Source organism: Marmota flaviventris, chromosome 11 (genome assembly GCF_047511675.1).
Source record: "Marmota flaviventris isolate mMarFla1 chromosome 11, mMarFla1.hap1, whole genome shotgun sequence".
NCBI lineage: Eukaryota > Metazoa > Chordata > Mammalia > Rodentia > Sciuridae > Marmota > Marmota flaviventris.
Genome location: NC_092508.1, coordinates 53,359,474 through 53,380,087, shown reverse-complemented (window position 1 = coordinate 53,380,087; position 20,614 = coordinate 53,359,474). Strand labels below are relative to the sequence as shown.

Genomic DNA, 20,614 nt, shown 5'->3' with positions numbered 1-20,614 from the left:
AGAAACTCCCTCCCTTTCACTCCCACGCCCACTCTTCCAGGGGCCTCCACCCACCCCAAGCCTCACATACTATGCCATCCAACTTGGGTCTCTTGGGCTGCAGCCCCAGGGCTTCCATCAACATTGACCCTTTTTAGGTTTTAGCACTTACTATTTGATTTTAGAAGATAGTTAAAACAGGAGAAAGAATAATTTGCAAATAATAACAATGGGCTGCATTTATCAAGCCCTTACCACATGCCAAACCATAAAGTCATTATTTGGCAGCCCTATAGCTTTTGCTATGATAACTTTTGGTTATATATTCCTTTCATTTCCCCTTAGCTCATCTTGCAAAGACCTCTATATACATTATTTTCACTTATCTTTACAACAGATCCATGCAGCAGGGTCTATTTTTATCTATGCTTTACAGATAAGGAGACTGAGACTTGGAAAGTGCAGTAATTTGCCCCCAATCATGCAGCTTAGTTGTGGTGGAGCTGGACTTTGAATTTCTCAGAAACTGCTCCCATAACCATTCAGTTCCTAGATGTTGAACCCATGTGCTAAACAAGTGGTCACTAATGTATTACCTTTTGAATTTAACACGCTCATATAATTATAGATTGAGGTTGGAAGATCATCTACTTTAACCATCTACCCAACATTTAAATCTCCTTTAATCACATGTCTAAGTCGCAATCTGCCTTTTGTTTCAGTAACACCAATAAGAGATGTCCAGAGAAGGAATCCTATCATTTTCAGATGGTTCTATTGGGAAGTTCTTGATATTAAGCAAAAATCTTTCTTCATAAAAAACAACAACAACAAAATGCTGATCTTAATTTTACCTGAGAGTATTATTGAAAAACTATAATTTACATGTTACATATAATAAAACTCCTTAGTAATCACTTCTTGAAAAAATGCTTTACCTTGGCCATGCTGGTTACTCTCAAATGAAAGCACTTTTAAGGCCCTCTGCATTTTGCCCAAACTCCAGGCATGCTCTGCCCAGCTGACCAAATAGCAGGACCCCACCCTTCATTATTACAGATGAATATTACTCCTATGAATACCATCTAAGAGATCATTTAAAGTCCTTCAAACCAGCAATTTAACTGACTCATCAGTGCCTTTCCAATTTAAAAAGAAAAAAAAAATTGGAAGATATTCAGTGATTGAAATTGGGATCATGAATTCACATTGGTATTCTGCCATAACAAACATACCACACAGCCAAATTTGACTGAAGTAAGTAGGAGGACATTGGAGATGGCATGGGGACTGGAGGAGAAGATTTAAGGTAAAGAGAGATTAGCATCTTTTCTCAAGGAGTATAGTTCAGATACCAGAAAGCACCACTAATATCATTTTAAACAAGTAAAACAAGTAATGCACAATACAGGAATATTTTGACTAGGCAAAAGTAAAAAAAACAGATTGATGAAAGGAGGCAGAAAATGCATTGGGGGATCCAGAGTAATTACAAAGGGGTGCATACTGTTAAAAGATATGAAAAATGGAAATAATTAATAATTTGTCCTCTACACAATAGATATTGAAAAATTCACTAGATTACGGAGGTGGGGGATTAATTCAAAGAAGATATGGTCTACCACACAGCCTTTATTGGGATGGTAGGGACCATCTGTTTCCAAAATTTAAGTTAATATTACCCACATTCAAATGACCAGTTTGGGCTAGAAACAGGTTTCCTAGTATGACATGTTACATGAGTGACAGAAACCTGAGGTAGCCTTAAAAGGGTCAAAAAGGTTAGGTTGCAAGGCTGGGGTTATAGCTCAGCAGTAGAGCACTTGCATTGCAGCTGTGAGGCACTGGGTTCAATCCTCAGCACCACATAAAAAGAAATAAAATAAATAAAGACATTGTGCCCATCTGAAAAAAATATTTTAAAAAAACTACATTGAAGAAATTACTCCAAGCATCTTAACTATATTATTCACTAATTACTTGCAAGGAATCAACATAGCATCTTATTGCAGTATGTATGTGGCTCATTTCTACTTTTTTTCCCTCATTTTGAGAATCAGGTTATATACTTATGTACAGTCACTCTTATCAGGGATATTTACAAAAAATGAGGGCATGAGGAAAGAGGAGAGAAAGAAAGGCAGTGGAGAAACATGAGTGAGCCAAGAGCACTTCCCAGTGCAGCCTTGGGTGAGATGAGAGAACCAGCCTCTTCATTCTCTGCAGAGAGGTTGCACAATGTTAATATTCCAAGCCAGGATAGAATACTCTGCTGTGTTCTGGTGAGGTTAAAATTGAGGCAGCTCAGAGCTAGGAACAGGGTTCTGGTAAACAACTTTAGCATGTATACAAAGTTGTTTCAACAATTTAATAAAAACCCACCTATAAATATTTTTTTGTTGTGTGAGGCACATAGTAGGCACATAAAAATTATCTTTATTTTATTCTGCTTTACTAATGAGTTGAACAATTAAAGGACTGCACACTTTTTTATGTCAAGTCTGCAAGTTTCTTTGCCTTCTCTCAGAAACCTATGGGGTGGCGAGTCAAAAACTGAGTCAAAAGCCAGAAAGTCGATGGACATTTAAATAAACACCAGATAGAGGGGCAGGGGAGTAGGCACTAGGGGAAAAACCTCTCATTATGCATCCGAACTGCAAGAAGACAAAATTAACTTTCAAACCTGCTTAGGGAAAAAAGTCCTGAAAATGTTCTAGCTGATAAAGGGTAACAATTAGAAATTAATTGTACAGTATTTTTTTTGGTCTAAAATGCCATTGATGGTTATTATTAATGTGTCATTCTTATCATTTTATTTTAGTAAATACAGGAGTCTTCATATACTTATTCAGGATTTCCACACCATCCATCATATTTTTATATACCATTTTAAGTTTCTCAAATGGTAACTCACCAAAGAGCATTGTTCAGGTATTAAACTGCAACAGTACAGTGTTTACAGGAATGTGAAGAAGCCTTATTTTTTTTTATGGAATCAGTTTTAAGAACCATTACTGGAGACCCACATTCTTATTTGGAAATTAGAAATGGTTATCAGACTTGTACAGAACACCCAGTTCACACTTGAACTTCACCTAAACAATGAGTTATTTTTTTAATAGAAGTATATCCCAATATAAGCAATGTCCCAAATGTAATATGATTATACTACAATTAATTGTTTTAGCTAAAATTCAAGTTTAACTGGAAGTCCTATATAGTTTTATTTGCTAAATTTGGCAACCATGAAATGAGGTCTTCTCATTTAATTAATGAGGAGGAAAAGGAAGTTAATGAAAGGACTGAAAGATGGGAAATGAAGCTTTTGAGGTAAGAACCCATTCTCTCATTGAAGTATATTCACCTCAGCAATGTATCTGGAAACAAACCACAAACTTTGTAAAATTGTTCAAACTACTGACGTACACAATTGGGAAATTCCAAAGAATTTGGAGAGCACTTCAGTTTTGCAATCACGTTTCCCATCTCAAACACGTTTACTACATCTGCTCTATTTCATAAGTAATCATTTTTTTTAATTTTTTATTGTTGGTTGTTCAAAACATTACATAGTTCTTGATATATCATATTTCACACTTTGATTCAAGTGGGTTATGAACTCCCATTTTTACCCCGTATACAAATTGCAGAATCACATCAGTTACACATCCATTGATTTACATATTGCCATACTAGTGTCTGTTGTATTCTGCTGCCTTTCCTATCCTCTACTATCCCCCCTCCCCTCCCCTCCCCTCCCCTCTTCTCTCTCTACCCCCTCTACTGTCATTCATTTCTCCCCCTTGTATTATTTTCCCCTTTCCCCTCACTTCCTCTTGTATGAAATTTTCTATAACCATGAGGGTCTCCTTCCATTTCCATGCAATTTCCCTTCTCTCTCCCTTTCCCTCCCACCTCTCATCCCAGTTTAATGTTAATCTTGTTCTCATGCTCTTCGTCCCTACTCTGTTCTTAGTTACACTCCTTATATCAAAGAAGACATTTGGCATTTGTTTTTTAGGGATTGGCTAGCTTTACTTAGCATAATCTGCTCTAATGCCATCCATTTCCCTGCAAATTCTATGATTTTGTCATTTTTTAATGCAGAGTAATACTCCATTGTGTATAAATGCCACATTTTTTTTTTATCCATTCATCTATTGAAGGGCATCTAGGTTGGTTCCACAGTCTTGCTATTGTGAATTGTGCTGCTATGAACATCGATGTAGCAGTGTCCCTGTAGCATGCTCTTTTTAGGTCTTTAGGGAATAGACCTAGAAGGGGAATAGCTGGGTCAAATGGTGGTTCCATCCCCAGCTTTCCAAGAAATCTCCATACCCTTTCCAAATTGGCTGCACCAATTTGCAGTCCCACCAGCAATGTACAAGTGTACCCTTTTCCCCACATCCTCGCCAGCACTTGTTGTTTGACTTCATAATGGCTGCCAATCTTACTGGAGTGAGATGGTATCTTTGGGTGGTTTTGATTTGCATTTCTCTGACTGCTAGAGATGGTGAGCATTTCGGGTAAAGTGCAACTTACAATTACTGTCCTATGACATAAAAGTGAAAAGATGCAGGTAAGTTGCTGAAATTCTTGAGGTTCATGTTCTCATGACTGCCTAAATCCTACTTCTTATAAAAAAGAAAAATTGCTACTAAGATTTCAGGCAGATATGCCAAATTATCCCTTTTCTATGTTCTATGTAATATGACAAGTTTCACTATTCTAAGAGAATTCTGAAATTCTAAAACTTCTTTAAAGGTTTTCATTATTAAACACATTACATCATCATGAATTTCAAAGAGAAAATTTTGATGCCCTATAACCTTCTAATTCTCAACGACGGACCCAATTTGTTTCTTAGGCTTTGGGGAAGTGATAAATAGGAGATATTTTATTTGTAAGTTGAAATCCATAACAAAGTACCCCTGACAATCTAACAATGAATTGTGACATGACATGACATTCTCAAAAGAACCAAAGAAAAAAAAATGTTGTGTAAATGGTGCTTTGTCCAAAACCAGAAAATCTTTTCCTAATTAAAAGAGCACATTCTAAAGTGTCCAATAATAACACTTTTATTTGGAATTCATAATCATGCTCAACCACTTAACCTAGGCAAAGATCCAAGAATTAACACGAAGAAAATCATAAAATTCAGGATTTCAGAGGTGTTTTCAACTCCATTGTCAAGACCCCATCAGAGAAAAAGTGTACTAGCCTCATCCCACCATGTCTACTGACCCATCTACATATCCATTACCAACATTACCAACATACAGAGAATAAGCACAATAAAGAATACCTTCCGATGTATCTTGGTAATTTTGATCATCTCTCTTTCAAAATACATTATGATTCACAAGATATTCAACAAGGGTTATTTTCTGATGGAAAGAAGAGGCTCAGGAAGGCCTTCTTACCACATTCATAAGTGTATTACCTCTATGAGCATTCCATAGAAACAAGTAAGATGAAGTCACTGCATGAAAGGGGATGTTTTTCAAGTGTTTAATGTATCTTCAGAATGCCTTACTTTGACTCACTCACCCAGCTCACAGCACAGACATGTGCAACCAAGTGGGAGTAGTTCGCATCAAAAGTAAAAGGTACAGAAGCCTTTCCCGCTCTGCAAGAGTGCTCTGGGATGTAGCAACAGACAAGCAGATGAGTAATGACGAACTGAACAATATGGTCAGCATGAGGAGAGTGACTTTCTACAAATGTATAGTAGAGATGAACAAATACTTCACATTTCAGAGCACAGCTAAATGACAACGCATGTTAGGGAAGGTCCACAGTGGTAGATGTCAACAACTTGAAACCTGTAGATCCTGGATGAAACAACATAAAGAACTCTGGAGAAATGACAAAACACCCAGAGAGTAGACTAGGCTGAAAGTCAGAGTCTCTTCTTGAGGGTCTAATTAGACTCTTCCCACCTCCCCACTTTTTTTTTTTTTTTAAATCTCACACAGACACCTTAGCAGAAGCAATCAGCTTTGACAGAACACCGGAATCCCAGCAGTGAACCATAAATTGACCATTACCATAAAAAGAACTGCTAAATGAGAAACCATGTGCTCAGTATAAAACTAATTTCATGCTTTCAAAAGCACACAGTGGCTTCTAGCAAGATAGTGGCCCTGGGACTTGCCGAGACAGATTGGCGAACACAAATGGTTTGCTCCCGATGCGTCTGCTTAGTCAAGCTTTACATGTACTGGCAGCAAATGGGGTTCTCGAGTCTTCTGTCAAATACACACTTATCTATAACTTTAAAGCTGAAAGCTATAAAACAGCTGCCTCAAGTAAATTTAGCAGGAAAAACACATATACAAAAATGGGAGTTCATAACCTACTTGAATCAAAGTGTGAAATATGATATATCAAGAACTATGTAATGTTTTGAACAACCAACAATAAAAAAAAGAAAGAAAAAAAAACACATATACACACACCCCATGTACCATGTTAGCTTCCAATCAAATAAAAATAGATTCCTCTGCAGACCGAACACTTAATAAGCATAAAATGCTATCTGAATTCATCATCACCTTCACACTCCTTCCTTGTTTAGGAACGGCTTCTCATCATATAGAACTAGAGTTTAGCAGAGCCTAAGCAATTGACTCCATCTACCAAGAGGCTAACTTTGAGCTGCCCTTGTCTATTTGGCTTTCAGATAGCCTATACTCAAAATGCTACATCAGATCTTTCGGAACATGATGATCATATTCAACATAATTTAACTTCCCCAGGTGAGCACTGGGGGAAGTTACACTTAAGTGATAAAACCTGATACATTTAAAATATCACATCTAATTAAAACATGCTTCAAGAGGAAATGCTGTTAATTCCCCCCCCCCCTCGTTTGGCACACCATCACTAGAAACCAATTACAGTAGGTTGCCCACTGCATGACAGGTCATAACTTTTAATTATTAATTATGTCCAGCTCAACAAGGTGTCAACTCCAGTATGTAATCCATTTCTCTTACTTTCTTAGTTATCTCGTAAACATGACTTTGCTTCCTCCTATATATTTTTCATGTCAAAGATTCTACAAAGTACATTTAGTTTACAGCCTTTTTTATACACCTGAAGCACTTAATAACACTGCTAATTGCCTACTTTCGGTAATGATAGCAAATCGCATAATATCACTGACTTGTTCTGAATATTTAAAATGCAAGGGAAGTCACCTACTGGTAAGATGTCCTCGGCACACAGCTTACAGTGCAGAAGGAAAAGGATGCTTATCACACCCATTTAAGGAGTAACTTCCCAATAACATTAAAGAATCAGATATTTGCTCTTCAATTTTCCCCTTTGGAAATGTCAGTACGACGTGATAAACACAACTGATGACTCCACAGGATTCAGCACAACATACGAAAGAATCTGTAACTGACAGCCCAAACCTCAGCATCCAAGTTTTAGAATAAAAATGCTCACCTCTGCTAGGAAGTCCACTCCACATCCTGCAGGGCTTTCACCAGCTTCCCGAGCAACCAAGTTGGATAAACAAAACTTCCAGGATGTGACCAGGGTAATGCACAGTGCTACAGGGACTTGGCTGCAGCCCTGATTATCCGTGTGACAGCACCACGTTATATCAGTGCCGCTCCAAACCTTCCCAGTTGCTGGCTTATTGCACTGCTCATTGAAAATCCTTCACACGCTGGCAACATTTTAGGGAAGGACAAGCACACTCTGAGTCATTTGTAAAGAAAGCAGAGCAATTTCAATTCTATATCTCCACGCGTGCTGAAACCAGAAGCACTGTCAACGCACAAGTCTGAGGTGGATTTATGCCGAGAAACAGGCAACCTAAGCCTTCATTATCAATGCATGAAATCAGCCACTGTGATCAAATTCAAGCAAACCACAAAAAGCATGTAATTATGAAAGGCTCCACAGATTAGCACCAAACCTTGTGGAATGAAGAATCATCTATCGAAATTGTGTAAATGTTAAAAATAGCCCTGGCTTTTCAACAATAAGCAGGATACAGAAAAGCAATCAGTAGTCTATATTATAAGGACTTATTATCAAGGTTGCAAAAACCAAAATAGCTATAGGTTCCTGGGACTTCTGTACTGACAAATGAAATCACTAGAAGCTACAACAATTATGACCAAAAAAAAATCCACAGATTTGGCACAGATGTCCATTAAAGAGCAAGTCAAATATCCTTTAACCCCTAAGTGCCTGTTTGTGGATTAAAATGATAATAAAAATGTGCAGGGCTCTGTTAACACCAGGGCAAAATACTATCAGTTTTACTCTAGGACAAGTTCTTAAACAATAAAGATTTAAATTTATTCTCTTTAAAGATTTTAACATGCCAAAGAGTATTTTCGACATCATAATCTTTGTTCATTATTTTAAGATAACCTATAGCTCATTAAAACCACATATCCCTGTTTCAGTCACCCCCAAATTGAAACCTTTACCTTTCAGCATCTTCTTCCTTCTGTTACTAAAATGTAAGATGCAAGAGTGGTTGACACAGTCTTAAAAAGGCACAAGGTAGCTACACCCCAGAAAGTATCAGCAGTGACTTGCGATCATAAAATGCAGAGCTTTGACATGTTCATGCAAAGCAAAAAGGACATAAAACACTTACCAAAAAGTCACCAAAAAAAAAAAAAGAAAGAAAGAAAGAAAGAAAAGAAATCCTTAGTAGGCAGTAATAAGAACACATTTAAAGGTCTGTTTAGATTTTTTAAATGGGCTTAGGTTCTCACTAAAATCAGGATCCAATAAAGGCAACGCTTCATCTGGGGATCCTCTGAAAGTGACTGGATTCTCTTCTAGTAATACTACTCTCCCTTAAGGGACACATTTAGTACTGTCAATAGTCTAAGACATCTGTATAAAAATAAGCATATGCCAGAACATACATATACAGAACATGGCATTTAGGAGCAATATCAAATGTGGCACTCCCAGGGTTATCTTCACTATGTCCCTATCTGTAGAGTTGACTGACTGTAGAGTCCCCATCTGTAGGATTAGACACCCTTCCTCAGAGACAGACATGGACACACAGGAGTGGATATACAAATGCATATACAAGTGCACGAGTGTGCACATGTTCACATTCTACGTTCCATGTCAGTCTCTGCAATCACCTTTCCTCACTTGAGTTGTATTTATTTTGTGAAGCCCCTGGGACAACACTTCAGTACATCATGAGAAATGACAGACATCATTGATTTCACAATTGCTCAGTCCCCTCCCTTTCAACTCTTCTTGTCTTAGAAAATACTTCATGTATGATTATGGGATGATGATGATGATGATGATGATGATGATGATGATGATGATGATTACAGCATGTGAAGTTCCCTAGTAATACAAGTTTAAAATGAAACCAATATGTTGATTATAGATCCTTAATTTTTTATCTTTAGTATCTGAAACATTACTGAATTTAAACATTTTCAGATGCATATACCATGAATTACATAACATCTCCAGTACGGTCTGGGGCAACAACTGTGTAATCAGAAACATCAGCATTTCTGTAGCAAAACATGTGCATATTCATACTAGCTGGGAGAAATAAACACTATAATTAACCTCATATCAGTTCAGGTCAGGTTTTTCCATCAATATGAATTATAAAATCTTCTGGTTTTCAGAGCTTCTTGGATTTTAGGAGTTTTTGCAGGTAAAAGAATAAGGATGTGTAGAGATGTGTATTTAAACATATAATGCTAAGAACCATGAAATGGTGCCTAAGCAGGTGTTCTCCTGCATGGGAAAGAGATTTTGGTGGGTAGCAATGCTTAGCAGGATGGGCAAAAAAATATAAGGGAAGGTGCTATTAAGACTGAGACATAACAATCATTTATTAATTGCCTACTTTATATCTACTGGCAAAAAATATATTTAACATACACAATTTTTGGCAACTTACCTTAATTCAAAAAAAAATTAAAAGGAAGAATGCATTTTCAGAGTGAGGCATAAAACACTGGGTTTTCTTAACATTTTCTCATTGTACCCATAAGCAAAATACATAGAATGTTAGACAAATATAACACTGTTAGAAACAAATAATAAGTTTTACCTTATAAGATAAATGTCCCTATTTTATTTGTGTGTGCTATGTACTTCTAGGTATGGGGATTCTTCAAAATCACTTGTAGAAATAAATAGCAATATTCATTATCATCAACATTCAAACTTTAATTTTAAAATCCATTTAAGAAAGAATGTTCCCAAAGAACATGAATATTATGTTGCATTTAATTGGAGTTTATTCTATGAATATATTTAATAAATACATTTTTTAATATTTATTTTTTAGTTATAGGTGGACACAATATCTTTTATATTTTTATATGGTGCTGAGGATAGAACCTGGTGCCTCACACATGGTAGGCGAGTGCTCTACCTCTGAGTCACAACCCCAGCCCCAATAAATACATTTTTAAAGTAAGTATATCACAAAACTTTAACAGACCAAAATATGGACTCTGGATGTTAGACCAAGGGCATTTAACATACTAATCAACTTCTGTGTTTTCTGATTGACCCTTGGGATCTAGATTGACCTGGGGAGAAGTCTTCCTATTTCCTGTATAAAGTTGAGTGGAATGTGTAGCTCTTGTCTTAGTATCTAGAATGTGATCACAATGTCATTTTCCTTGAGAAGAAGAAAACTGAATTTATCTGTTCTTTTTTGACAGTATAACACAATTTCACAATTTATTTCTTTAGCAACCAAAATGGTACCCTGATGGTTCAAAGATGTTATTATAGTTTCTACAAGTAACTGACTCTCCAAGAGAGCAGGTATCATATCAGGATTAAAATCAAAATCCCCTGTACCTTTAACATCAAGTCCACATAATAACACATGAACATTCAACATCTATAGGCCAAGAGTTGCTGGATTTGCAAGGCAGGCTCATCAGAGGGCAAACTCTTGAGGTGGGTTGATATAACATGGATGTCATTAAACTCAGAACATAAAACATAAAACATCTAGCCCTCCCAGCTCCTTCAAACTCTTCATGTAACCAAAGGAAGGGCAAACATGATTCATGGTTGGCCCAAGAATTAGCTCCAGATAAACCACTCGTGCCAAGAATGAACACAAACCCCATGGCGAGTTGTAACATTCATCAGGGATGCCTAATTTGGTGCAGCCTCCTTGGCTACGATGCTGAAAGTAGAGCATTTATGTGAAGAAAGTTGGTCGGTCAGGGCAACAACACATTCATTCCACAGTGGAAATAAATAATAAATTTTATGTTTCCATTTAACTGGTTACCAAAAGCTTTTCTCCCTAGAGAAAGATAACACTCCTATTCCAAGGAAACATCAAGATTTTAAGAATACCTTTGGTGATTTAAATCAATCACTCACCAAATTCTTTGCCATAACTTTTAAATTCAATTTGCTCACTAAACAATGCCAATATTTAGTTTCCAAAATCTAAGGCATGATTCCTGATGTGAAGCTACCCCTATCTTTTGGTAAATATGATATACATAAATGTTCATAATCCAAAGCATTCTTTTTAAATTTATTTTTTAGTTACAGATGGATGCAATACCTTTATTTAATTTATTTATTTCTATGTGGTATTGAGGATGGAACCCAGTGCCTCACACATGCTAGGCAAGTGCTCTACCACTGAGCCACAACCCCAGCCCCCATTCCAGTGCATTCTTAAAGCACAAGACTATTCCTCACTCACTGAAAAAGGGTCAATCATTCCTTTTGACTCTCTCTTTTTTTTTAAATTCCATTCAAAGCCATTCATATATTGATCCCTTAGAGTTTTCAACTCTTAGTCAACATCCTTGTCTAACATTTTTTTTTTAACCACATGTACAGAATAGGGAATTATTTTACAATACCTTTTTCAGGTCTATTTCAGGAATTGTTCTGACACCATCCAAATGGCCAGGACTCTGTCTCAAAGTTAAAGCATTTTGGGGATCTGGAATTAAACTTGAGCATTCCTTCTATTTCTAAATTGCTCTATTCCCATTCACAAGGAACTTCAATCTCAATATGCTCTATAAAGACCTGGGTTTGCAGCTCAGTGGTAGAGAGCTTGTCTTGCATGTATGCAGCACTGGGTTTGATCCTCAGCACTACGTACATAAATAAAATAAAGGTATTGTGTCCATCGACAACTAAAAATTTTTAAAAATATGCTGTATAATACAAACCCCAACTAAATTCATTTAGGGGGAACGGAGGTGGGATACCTACTCTATCCTTTCTTGGAGGAACAGGATCAGGATTTTCTATGATACTTGGAATCTAAACAGTATGGATTTTGGTTAAGTCAAAGAATTGGAAAAGTCCACTGATATTCCTTGCATCATCGCTGGGTCTAAATTACTACAAGTGACAATTCTTGGGCCCTCTCAACGGGAACTGAGATTTATGCTAAGAAAAACAGATGCCTTCCTTTCAAAGCCCAAGTTGATTATATTTTGACCATGATCTTTTCTCCTTTCAAGTTTATATTTTCGTGAAAAAATCACAGGACGTCATATGCATTCTGCCCAGTATATAGAAAGTATAATAATTATTCTAAAAAAGGAGTTTTATACATTTATAATTAAGAAGCCTGTGGATAATAACATTTATTGTAAATAATGTAACCCACCTGCCTCACACTGAAATCACTCATCTAACAAACTTACTGGTAGAAACTTAATGTACTTCATCAACGATTTGTTATACTTTCACTCGGGCACTTATATTTTGCAAAAATCAGATTTCTTGGTTGAATAAATGGCAAATTGAAAATGAAGGAAAAGCAAGCATTTAAATGTGTTTCTGGGATGCAAGTATAGCATGCACAAGGCTCTGGGTTTGATCGCTAGCACCATAAGAAACAAAAATGAATGAATGAATAAATGAATGAGTAAACTTTTTTCTATTATAAAAATAAAAGACATTATCATATTAATGGATACTAGCCCTATCTCTGCATCCACCACACAAATCGGCATCATTTAAAATTTATGTTCTTTCTTAATACCTTTTAAAATGGACTAAAATTTTTCCATACATGGGACAATATGTATATATTTAAGTAGTGACTTTTATTCCAGAACACTGGAGAAAGACCTCTCCTATCCATCCCTATATATAAACACACTTTCTGTCTCCCTTATAGATTCTGTTTAATGCACAGAAGATGCTCTAAGCATCTGTCAAATGAGCATGTTCCAGTCCAGACATGCATGTCATACATACCCTCACCCTTTTGTAAGGTATTTCTTTGCTTCCATACCTATTAGTAAGTTCCACCAAAATGTTGAGGTGGAGATGAGGAAAAAAAAAAAAAAAATCTTACTTTTCAGTAGACTTGTGGCACCATCTTGTGGTAGTTCTGTAGCATTGCATCTTCAAGTTTAAAAAATTTTCGAAAATGGAAATGCATTCAAGGATAAATTTAACATTTTAAATATACATGAGATTCAGTGTGAAATTTTGAGTGGTGTGCTTAAAACTCCATACACAAGGGCTGAAGATGTAGCTCAGTGGTAGAGTATTCGACTAGCATGCACAAGGCCCTGGGTTCAATCCCCTACACTGTCAAAAAACAAAAAGCCAAAAAAATTCTCTCTCACACACACACATTTTAATGATTATAATATAAAAATATAATATCAAAACTCTGACCCTAAAAGCTGTTTAATAGTAGTAACTATTTCTTGAATGTAGAATGAAGATCAGAGTCCATTAGGAGTTGGGGGGAAACAACAGAGGATCTGAAGGCATCAAAGAGAAGCACAGACCATGGCAGCCAAGAAAACAGCAGGACAGAAATGCTGCAACTGAAAAGAAAAACATCTTCTAATCTTGTTCTCCATTCCCATTCCAACACATCACCTCTACTTCCTGCTGTATAATATCCCAGGCTTTTATCACCATTATCTTCGGTCACCCCAAATGCCCTCAACTTAAAATCTATTCAAGCTCAATTTAAAATTTGAAAAACCAAGTAAAAGATGCCATCTCTCAAATGGAGGCAGTTTATTTCCCCACCCTTTGAATTTAAGGTGGCCAGTGACTAACTAGCTCTGACCAAAACGAATGCAGTAGCTGCAGCTTCAGCCTTGACTGTCTTAGAACGATCCTCTGTGATTCCATGTAAGTAAGGAAGCCTGGTTTAATCTCCTCCAAAAGCAGTCTGCTGGTCAGAAGGATCCAGGCTCCACCTGCTAGATGTATGAATGGACATTCTGCCAGTGAATCTGCTGCAGCTGCAAGAATGGTTCCCCTGTATATCCAGGACAAGAACAACTAGCTGAGCCCAGCTCAACATTTTGACCTAGAGAAGCATGATTCAATTAAAACGTTGTTTGAAAACCTATTTCTAAAGTCTTCTGCCTACCTTCTCAAACCCGCAAACTTCTGTGTTTCTTTTCAATTCTCTCGATTCCATCCACATCTCTGTTTTTCAAATACTTCAAGCTTTTTCTTAACTTGAGATTCTGGACAGTCTCTTCTCTTCCTTTGGATTACTTTTCTCCGCTCTCTCTGCATGACTAACTCCCTTTTAAGTCTTAAAATTTCAACCTTAAAGACAGTTATGAATTCCTTTGGAATTCATTGAACTTAAAAGAAAATGGTTATCCTTCCTCCTTTAGAATGCTTTTGCATCTTTGTCCAAAATCAATTTGGTACATGCATATGGGTCTATTTCTGGGTTCTGTTATTTCCTTTGATCTCTATTTCTCCATTAAAATCACACCATCGTTTAGTTTAGCTATGTAGCAAGACTTAAAATAGGTAGAGATTCCTCCTGCTTTGTTCTTTGTCAAGATTTTTTTTTTTTTTTTTTTAGCTACTCTAGGAACTGTGCTTTCCCACATAAATTTTAGAATAAGCTTGCTATGTCTGGGGGAAAAAAAAAAGATCCTTCTGGGATTTTGATGGAAATTTCAAGAAAACCTACAGATCAATTAGGGAGACAACATTTTAATTACGTTGAGCTCCAATTTGTGAACATGGTACATCTCTCCATTGAGATCTTTGGGGATTTTTTTTCCTCATTGTTTTGTGATTTTTTTAGCCTACAGATCCTGTACATGTTATTATTTTTTAATGTATATCTGAGTATTTCATTTTGTTGTGAGTTGTTGTAATTGTACTGTTTTAAATTTTGATTTCCAAATGTTCATTTTTAGTACATAGACAAATGATTGATTTCTTTCTTGCAAACTTGCTGAATTCGTTTAACATTCTTAGAATTCTTTTGTAGATTCTTTGGGATTTTTATATTGACCATAATGTCATCTGCAAAAAGAGAGTTTATTTCTTCCTTCCTAATCTATATGCCTTTTATTTTTCTTGCCTTATTACAGTGTGTAGAAATTCCAGTGCTATGTCAAGTAAGAGGCAAGAGTGGACATCTTGCTCTAAATCTTAGAGGAAAAACATCCAATCTTTTATCATTAGATACATTAGCCATAGGGTTTTGCAGATTCTCTTTATTAAAATGAGGTAACTTTATGCTAGGTTTTCTCAAATGCCTTTTGAGAAAATTACTGTATCACTTAATATATCATAAAAGTTCTTTTTTGTTTGTTGATATATTGGATTATATTATTTATTTTCAAATGTTGAACCAGCCTTGCCTACCTGGAATAAATCCTCTTGGTCATAATTTTTTCATACATTGCTAGATTCAGTTTGTTTAGATTTCACTGAGAAATGTTGAGTCTAACTTCATAAAATACAGTAATTTATAGTTCTATTTTTCAAAAATTATCTTTGTATTTGTTATCAGAGAAATATGGGACAATTTTCGGTAGTTTTCATATACATTGTTTCCTTCTGAAAAGTCTGTGCAGAAGGCAGAAAATTTTCAGTATTAAACAATAAAGAAGATGGGCGTAGTGACCAGTAATTCCAGAAGTTCTGGAGGCTGAGGCAGGAGGATCACTAGTTCAAAGGCAGCTTCAACAACTTGGTGAGGCCCTAAGAAACTCAGTGAGACCCTGTCTCTAAATAAAATTTTTAAAAGGGTTGAGGATGTGGCTCAGTGGTTAAGTGTGCCAGGTTTCAATCCTCAGTACAAAAAAAAAAAAAAAATACCCTATCTGCAAATATGGTTACATATGAGGTTATGAGGTATTGAGGATTAGGATTATATAAATATATATTTATATTTATATTTTGAATGGAGACACAAATCCACCTATGATGTTCTCTAAAGCCAAGCAATGGGTACAAAAGTGACACTGGCATTTTGTTTCCTAACCAGGTGCTTTCTTCATAAGTGAACTTGCTACCTTTACTGCCTCAGCAGGGAAGAGAAGTCACCACAGCTGACTCCACCCTCTATATGCCGGGATCCCCTCAGATCTAAGTTCTTAAGATGGATTCCAACTATGCCCTCAAGCCCCAATAATTGGTATATACGAAAAATCAAGGACACAATCTCACCGGGAGTATCACAGTGTAGGAGAAAAAAAGCACATATCGTTGAGGAATGGAGCATTTTTCTACCAGCCAGGGATAAACTGGAAGATGAGTATATCTCATAAAGGACTCCCAATGCCTAAGGAACTGGTTAGGAACATCAATGAACACTGAGACAGCCAGGATAGTAATCATCAGCCAGAAGAGCATTTGTCAAGACCATAATAAGGTAATCACCACCCCTCCATTCCTAAGCAGTTCCCTACTGTGTGGGCTGAACAGCAGGCTGAGGCAGAGACAGAGTGAGAGCGACTGTGCCCAGGCCTCTACGCTCCAGGGTCCATGTAGCCAGATCTTAATTTGGCAATGAGATGGATGCTTTATAAATAGAAATGAATCTTCTACATCGAGGAGTCCTGAATATACAAAAGTGAGAAGTTATGGGCTGAGAGTGTGTTAGGAGAGTTGCTACCAAGCAGGAAATAGAAATTTGATAGATCAAAAGTATGAAAAGTGAATGGGAAAAAAAAGTCAACATCACAGTTGCTCCTCATTGAATCAAGATTCAAAACAATGGATAAGGTGGGCACGCGCAGGTAAGCACCAAGCTAGACACACGTTAGTTCCTGCCATTTGCCTAGCATGTTATCATAGACCATTTTCCCCATCACTGGGCATTCTTCAGAAATATAATTTCTAATGATTATGTTGTCCACAGACATTTGAACTCAGATTCCATTCAAACTTCTACTTGGACTGTGTACTCTCGGATTCATTTTTAATCTAATACTAATGATATTCTTAATATGTAAACATAGGGACAGTCCCTAATAATAAGTAAACAGAAAATGAAAAATAACTTTTCCCTACTGTTAGCATGTATCATATATAAGTTCCTTTACATTCTTTCACAATGCTGAGTATTGATTGAGAAAATGGTTTGATCATGTGAAATTATATCAGGTAAAATGAAATTGGGTTTGGCTTGAAGTACAAAAATTATTTCTTTGTAACTAACACACACACACACACACACACACACACAATTTTCATTGGTGCTCGATGCGGATCATGCCCAGTGTAACTTTACAAAATCAAGAACCTTGCAGCAGCACCAAGTGGAATTTCAACAGATGGCTTCTCTGTATCACCTCCCTTCAAGTTGAGGCCCTATGACCAGAGCAAACACTCAGTCAAGTGGAGTTTGGAACCCCTGTGCCACTTTTAGAAGGAAGCTTCTCTTGGCCTTCCACCCAAAACCTGAGTAGAGGGCCCTCCTTTGGGGAAATCTTCACCAAGGGTAACTTGATTTCACAGTTCTCCTGAGTTCTGTCACTGTGAAGCTACCCGGTGACAGGCAATCAGAAGGAATAAGAGCTACCCAAGGATAAGATACAGCACTGGAAAGCTTTGTTTGAAATTCAGGGCAGATGCAGGAATGTAAAGTACCTAAGCCTCTGACTTTGCCCAGCTGACAAGAAAAGGGTGAGAGGAAAGTGAAAATGAGGGCAGGAGCTCAGGGCAGGCCTTGTGGGTCTGGCTGTGCCCGGTCCTACTGTCAGAACGGCAGCGGCACACTGCAGGCAACTCTGTAAAACAATATGACAAGTCTAATGTGCAAGATTAATACTCCCTTCCTGCATCTTGGGATGTTATAAATAAAGCTGTAGCTTTTAATACATTATCAAGTACTGCACCACCCAATAGAAAGGAGATAAAGAAAACTCTCAGGAAAGTCTAATTTTGCATAGAGGGGGAAAATTGATATCACAGATCCATTTTAAACACATTCCAAAATATATTAAGGGAATGTTCACACCCGATGGGGATACAGGAAGTCTGCAGTCCAATATAGAAACTCTGTGTGGGGTGGAGAGAAAAGGAAAAATAAAGAATATGTTGAGAGGGGACAAACAGCTCCTGGATTTTGCCTGTGGGGACAAGGGTATATATATATACATTGTAGTTTCAATTGGAAGATGTCTTACTCTATACCCTTCATTTTCTGTAACAAAACCATTTGTCCCGGAAGTAAAGGGAAGCCTGGGGCTCTCCTTCCTACCTGTGCTGGTGTTGGGGCTGGGGCTGGCCAGCAGTGTCCCCGAGCTCTGGGCTGGAAGCGGGGGCTGCCCATCGCTCAGCTGCTTCACCCGTTTGCGATGGGATTTGCCGTTGTAGTGGACCTGGGCCTGGGCTGCAGAGTTCAGCTGGATGTTGCACACCTCACAGAAGGAGAACAGAATTTTCTTTTTCTCTTTACTTAACTGGTCCTCAGGCCTGTCGGTCTTAATCCCCCTTTCTTCAAAGCCCCGTAGAAAAGCTGCCATATTCATAATTCCATCTTCAAGATGGTACTTCATACCTGGAAAATAAAACAGTACTAGTGCCTGTGAATTCACCTGTAGCTTCTTATCTTCTGGCAAGTCTATAATTAGTTTTTAATGGTATGGGTTAGGTTAAAAGAGCTATTCAGTGGTCATGCCTAGAAAGAACTTGAGCACATGCAGTCTTGAACATGAGTCCCCTTGTCTGGTGATACCCCATCCTCCTTCTTTCTCCCATCACCTCCTGATCTTTTTTTCCTATCAGATCTTAGCTAGCACATCACCTTCTCCAGGGAGCCTGATCTGGCCCTGGAGGCAAGACAGGGCCTGGTTATATGCTCATAGAGCTATGTGACCTTCTTTGATAGCACTTATCTCAGTGTGCATTTCATATGCATCTGTGCAATTACATGGCTCATGTGTGTCCTGCCGGAGTATCAGCTCTGTCAGGGCAGCCTAGAACTGCACCTTTTATATAATAGGCACTTGAATGTCTGTTGAAAGAAGGATGTAATAGATGTTATGAACCCAGAAATTGTGTAAAAAAAAAAAAGCATATGCATAGACACAAATGTACACATATATAATCCATACATGGCTGCTCACATGCAAAGAGACATATGGCCTAACTGGGGGTAACAAAAACCAAAACAGCACATCTACTACTTACATTGGGTTGTGTTCTAAAACCCCTTTTTTAAGTTGGTTGATAGGAAATTGTGCATATTTTCTTATAGATTTAGAAAAACAAATTGCTTTTAGGTTTCCAGATCAGCCCATAAACATCAATTTAATCTTCGATGAACTTGAAATGTAGACCATCTGAAATACAAAATAATAGAAATGCAATATTATAGCCAACTGGTACCTGAAAAAGTAAAACAGTAGATGTAATTTTATTCTTAAGTTCTGTTTTTTTTCTTGTACTTACTTAGATATGTTTATAGTGATGAAAGACTTCAAAGGGAAGTTTTCAGTGCCTAGAGACCCTCGAGTGATAAAGATTGCCTTGGTTTTTTATTTGGTTCAATTCTACTTTAAAACAGATTATTTCTGATTTTAGTTGATACCAGGATGACCATCATTAACATATGATCAGTGTGATTATGACCAAGTTTTTAGTTCTGAATTTGAACAAAGAGAGAGACACTCACCAAGAAGATAGGGGTGTACCACAGGGCAAAGATGTCAAGAAGAACAGGCTCAGGGGCAGATTCTTCACCATGAACATGAAGATACATGAAGATATCTCCATGTTTGCAACCAAACACCTGATCTGCAAAACATATCTGTCTCACATAGTACTCTACCTTACCATCATTTTAAGGCCACAAAACTTTCCAAATAGATTTATTTCTTTCAGCTTTCCACAAAGGCAGTTTTCTTCCTTAAAATCTACTTGAGCTATGCATAAGTCAGGTTTAAGCAAGTCTTATAGCTAAGCTGGAGAAAATAATCCAGTTATTATTAAAATGTGATTTTGAACTACACATATATATTTTTATTTTTGTTCCTTAAATCCAAAACCTCATAAAACTTCAGGAAATATCAATGCCATAAAAAAGTTATGTTCAAACATATTATTGTAGCTGCTCAGAAAATGTTAAAATATATTATAAAATTTAACTGAACTGATAAACATAATTTTTATAATGGGCTCCTTGCTATTACTATGCTCCATCTAGAATATGAATCCACGGTAAAACTAGGAAAACCAGCAACTTATAACCTTGCAAACTAGGTCATGTCCCATCTTTTACTCAATCATTGAAACCTAAGTGTTACATTTCAACTCAAGCAACCAAGATCCTTGACTCAGCTGAAGGCTATTGACACTTTCATCTAAAAACTGAACCTCTCTGGAGGCATGTGGCCTTGCCCATGTT

At 37.0% G+C, this 20,614-nt stretch overlaps 1 protein-coding gene across 2 annotated transcripts in view; it reads right to left on the bottom strand.

Annotated features, from left to right (window-relative positions):
- The window catches only part of Znf385b (zinc finger protein 385B), a 289,007-nt gene extending 270,270 nt beyond the window's left edge, over window positions 1–18,737 (bottom strand). For both annotated transcript variants that reach the window (XM_027943968.3, XM_027943969.2), the window contains exon 1: window positions 18,467–18,737. In XM_027943968.3, coding sequence (XP_027799769.2) covers window positions 18,467–18,737 — 271 coding nt within the window. The remainder of the gene's footprint in view (window positions 1–18,466) is intronic.
- Window positions 18,738–20,614: the final 1,877 nt, after the last annotated feature.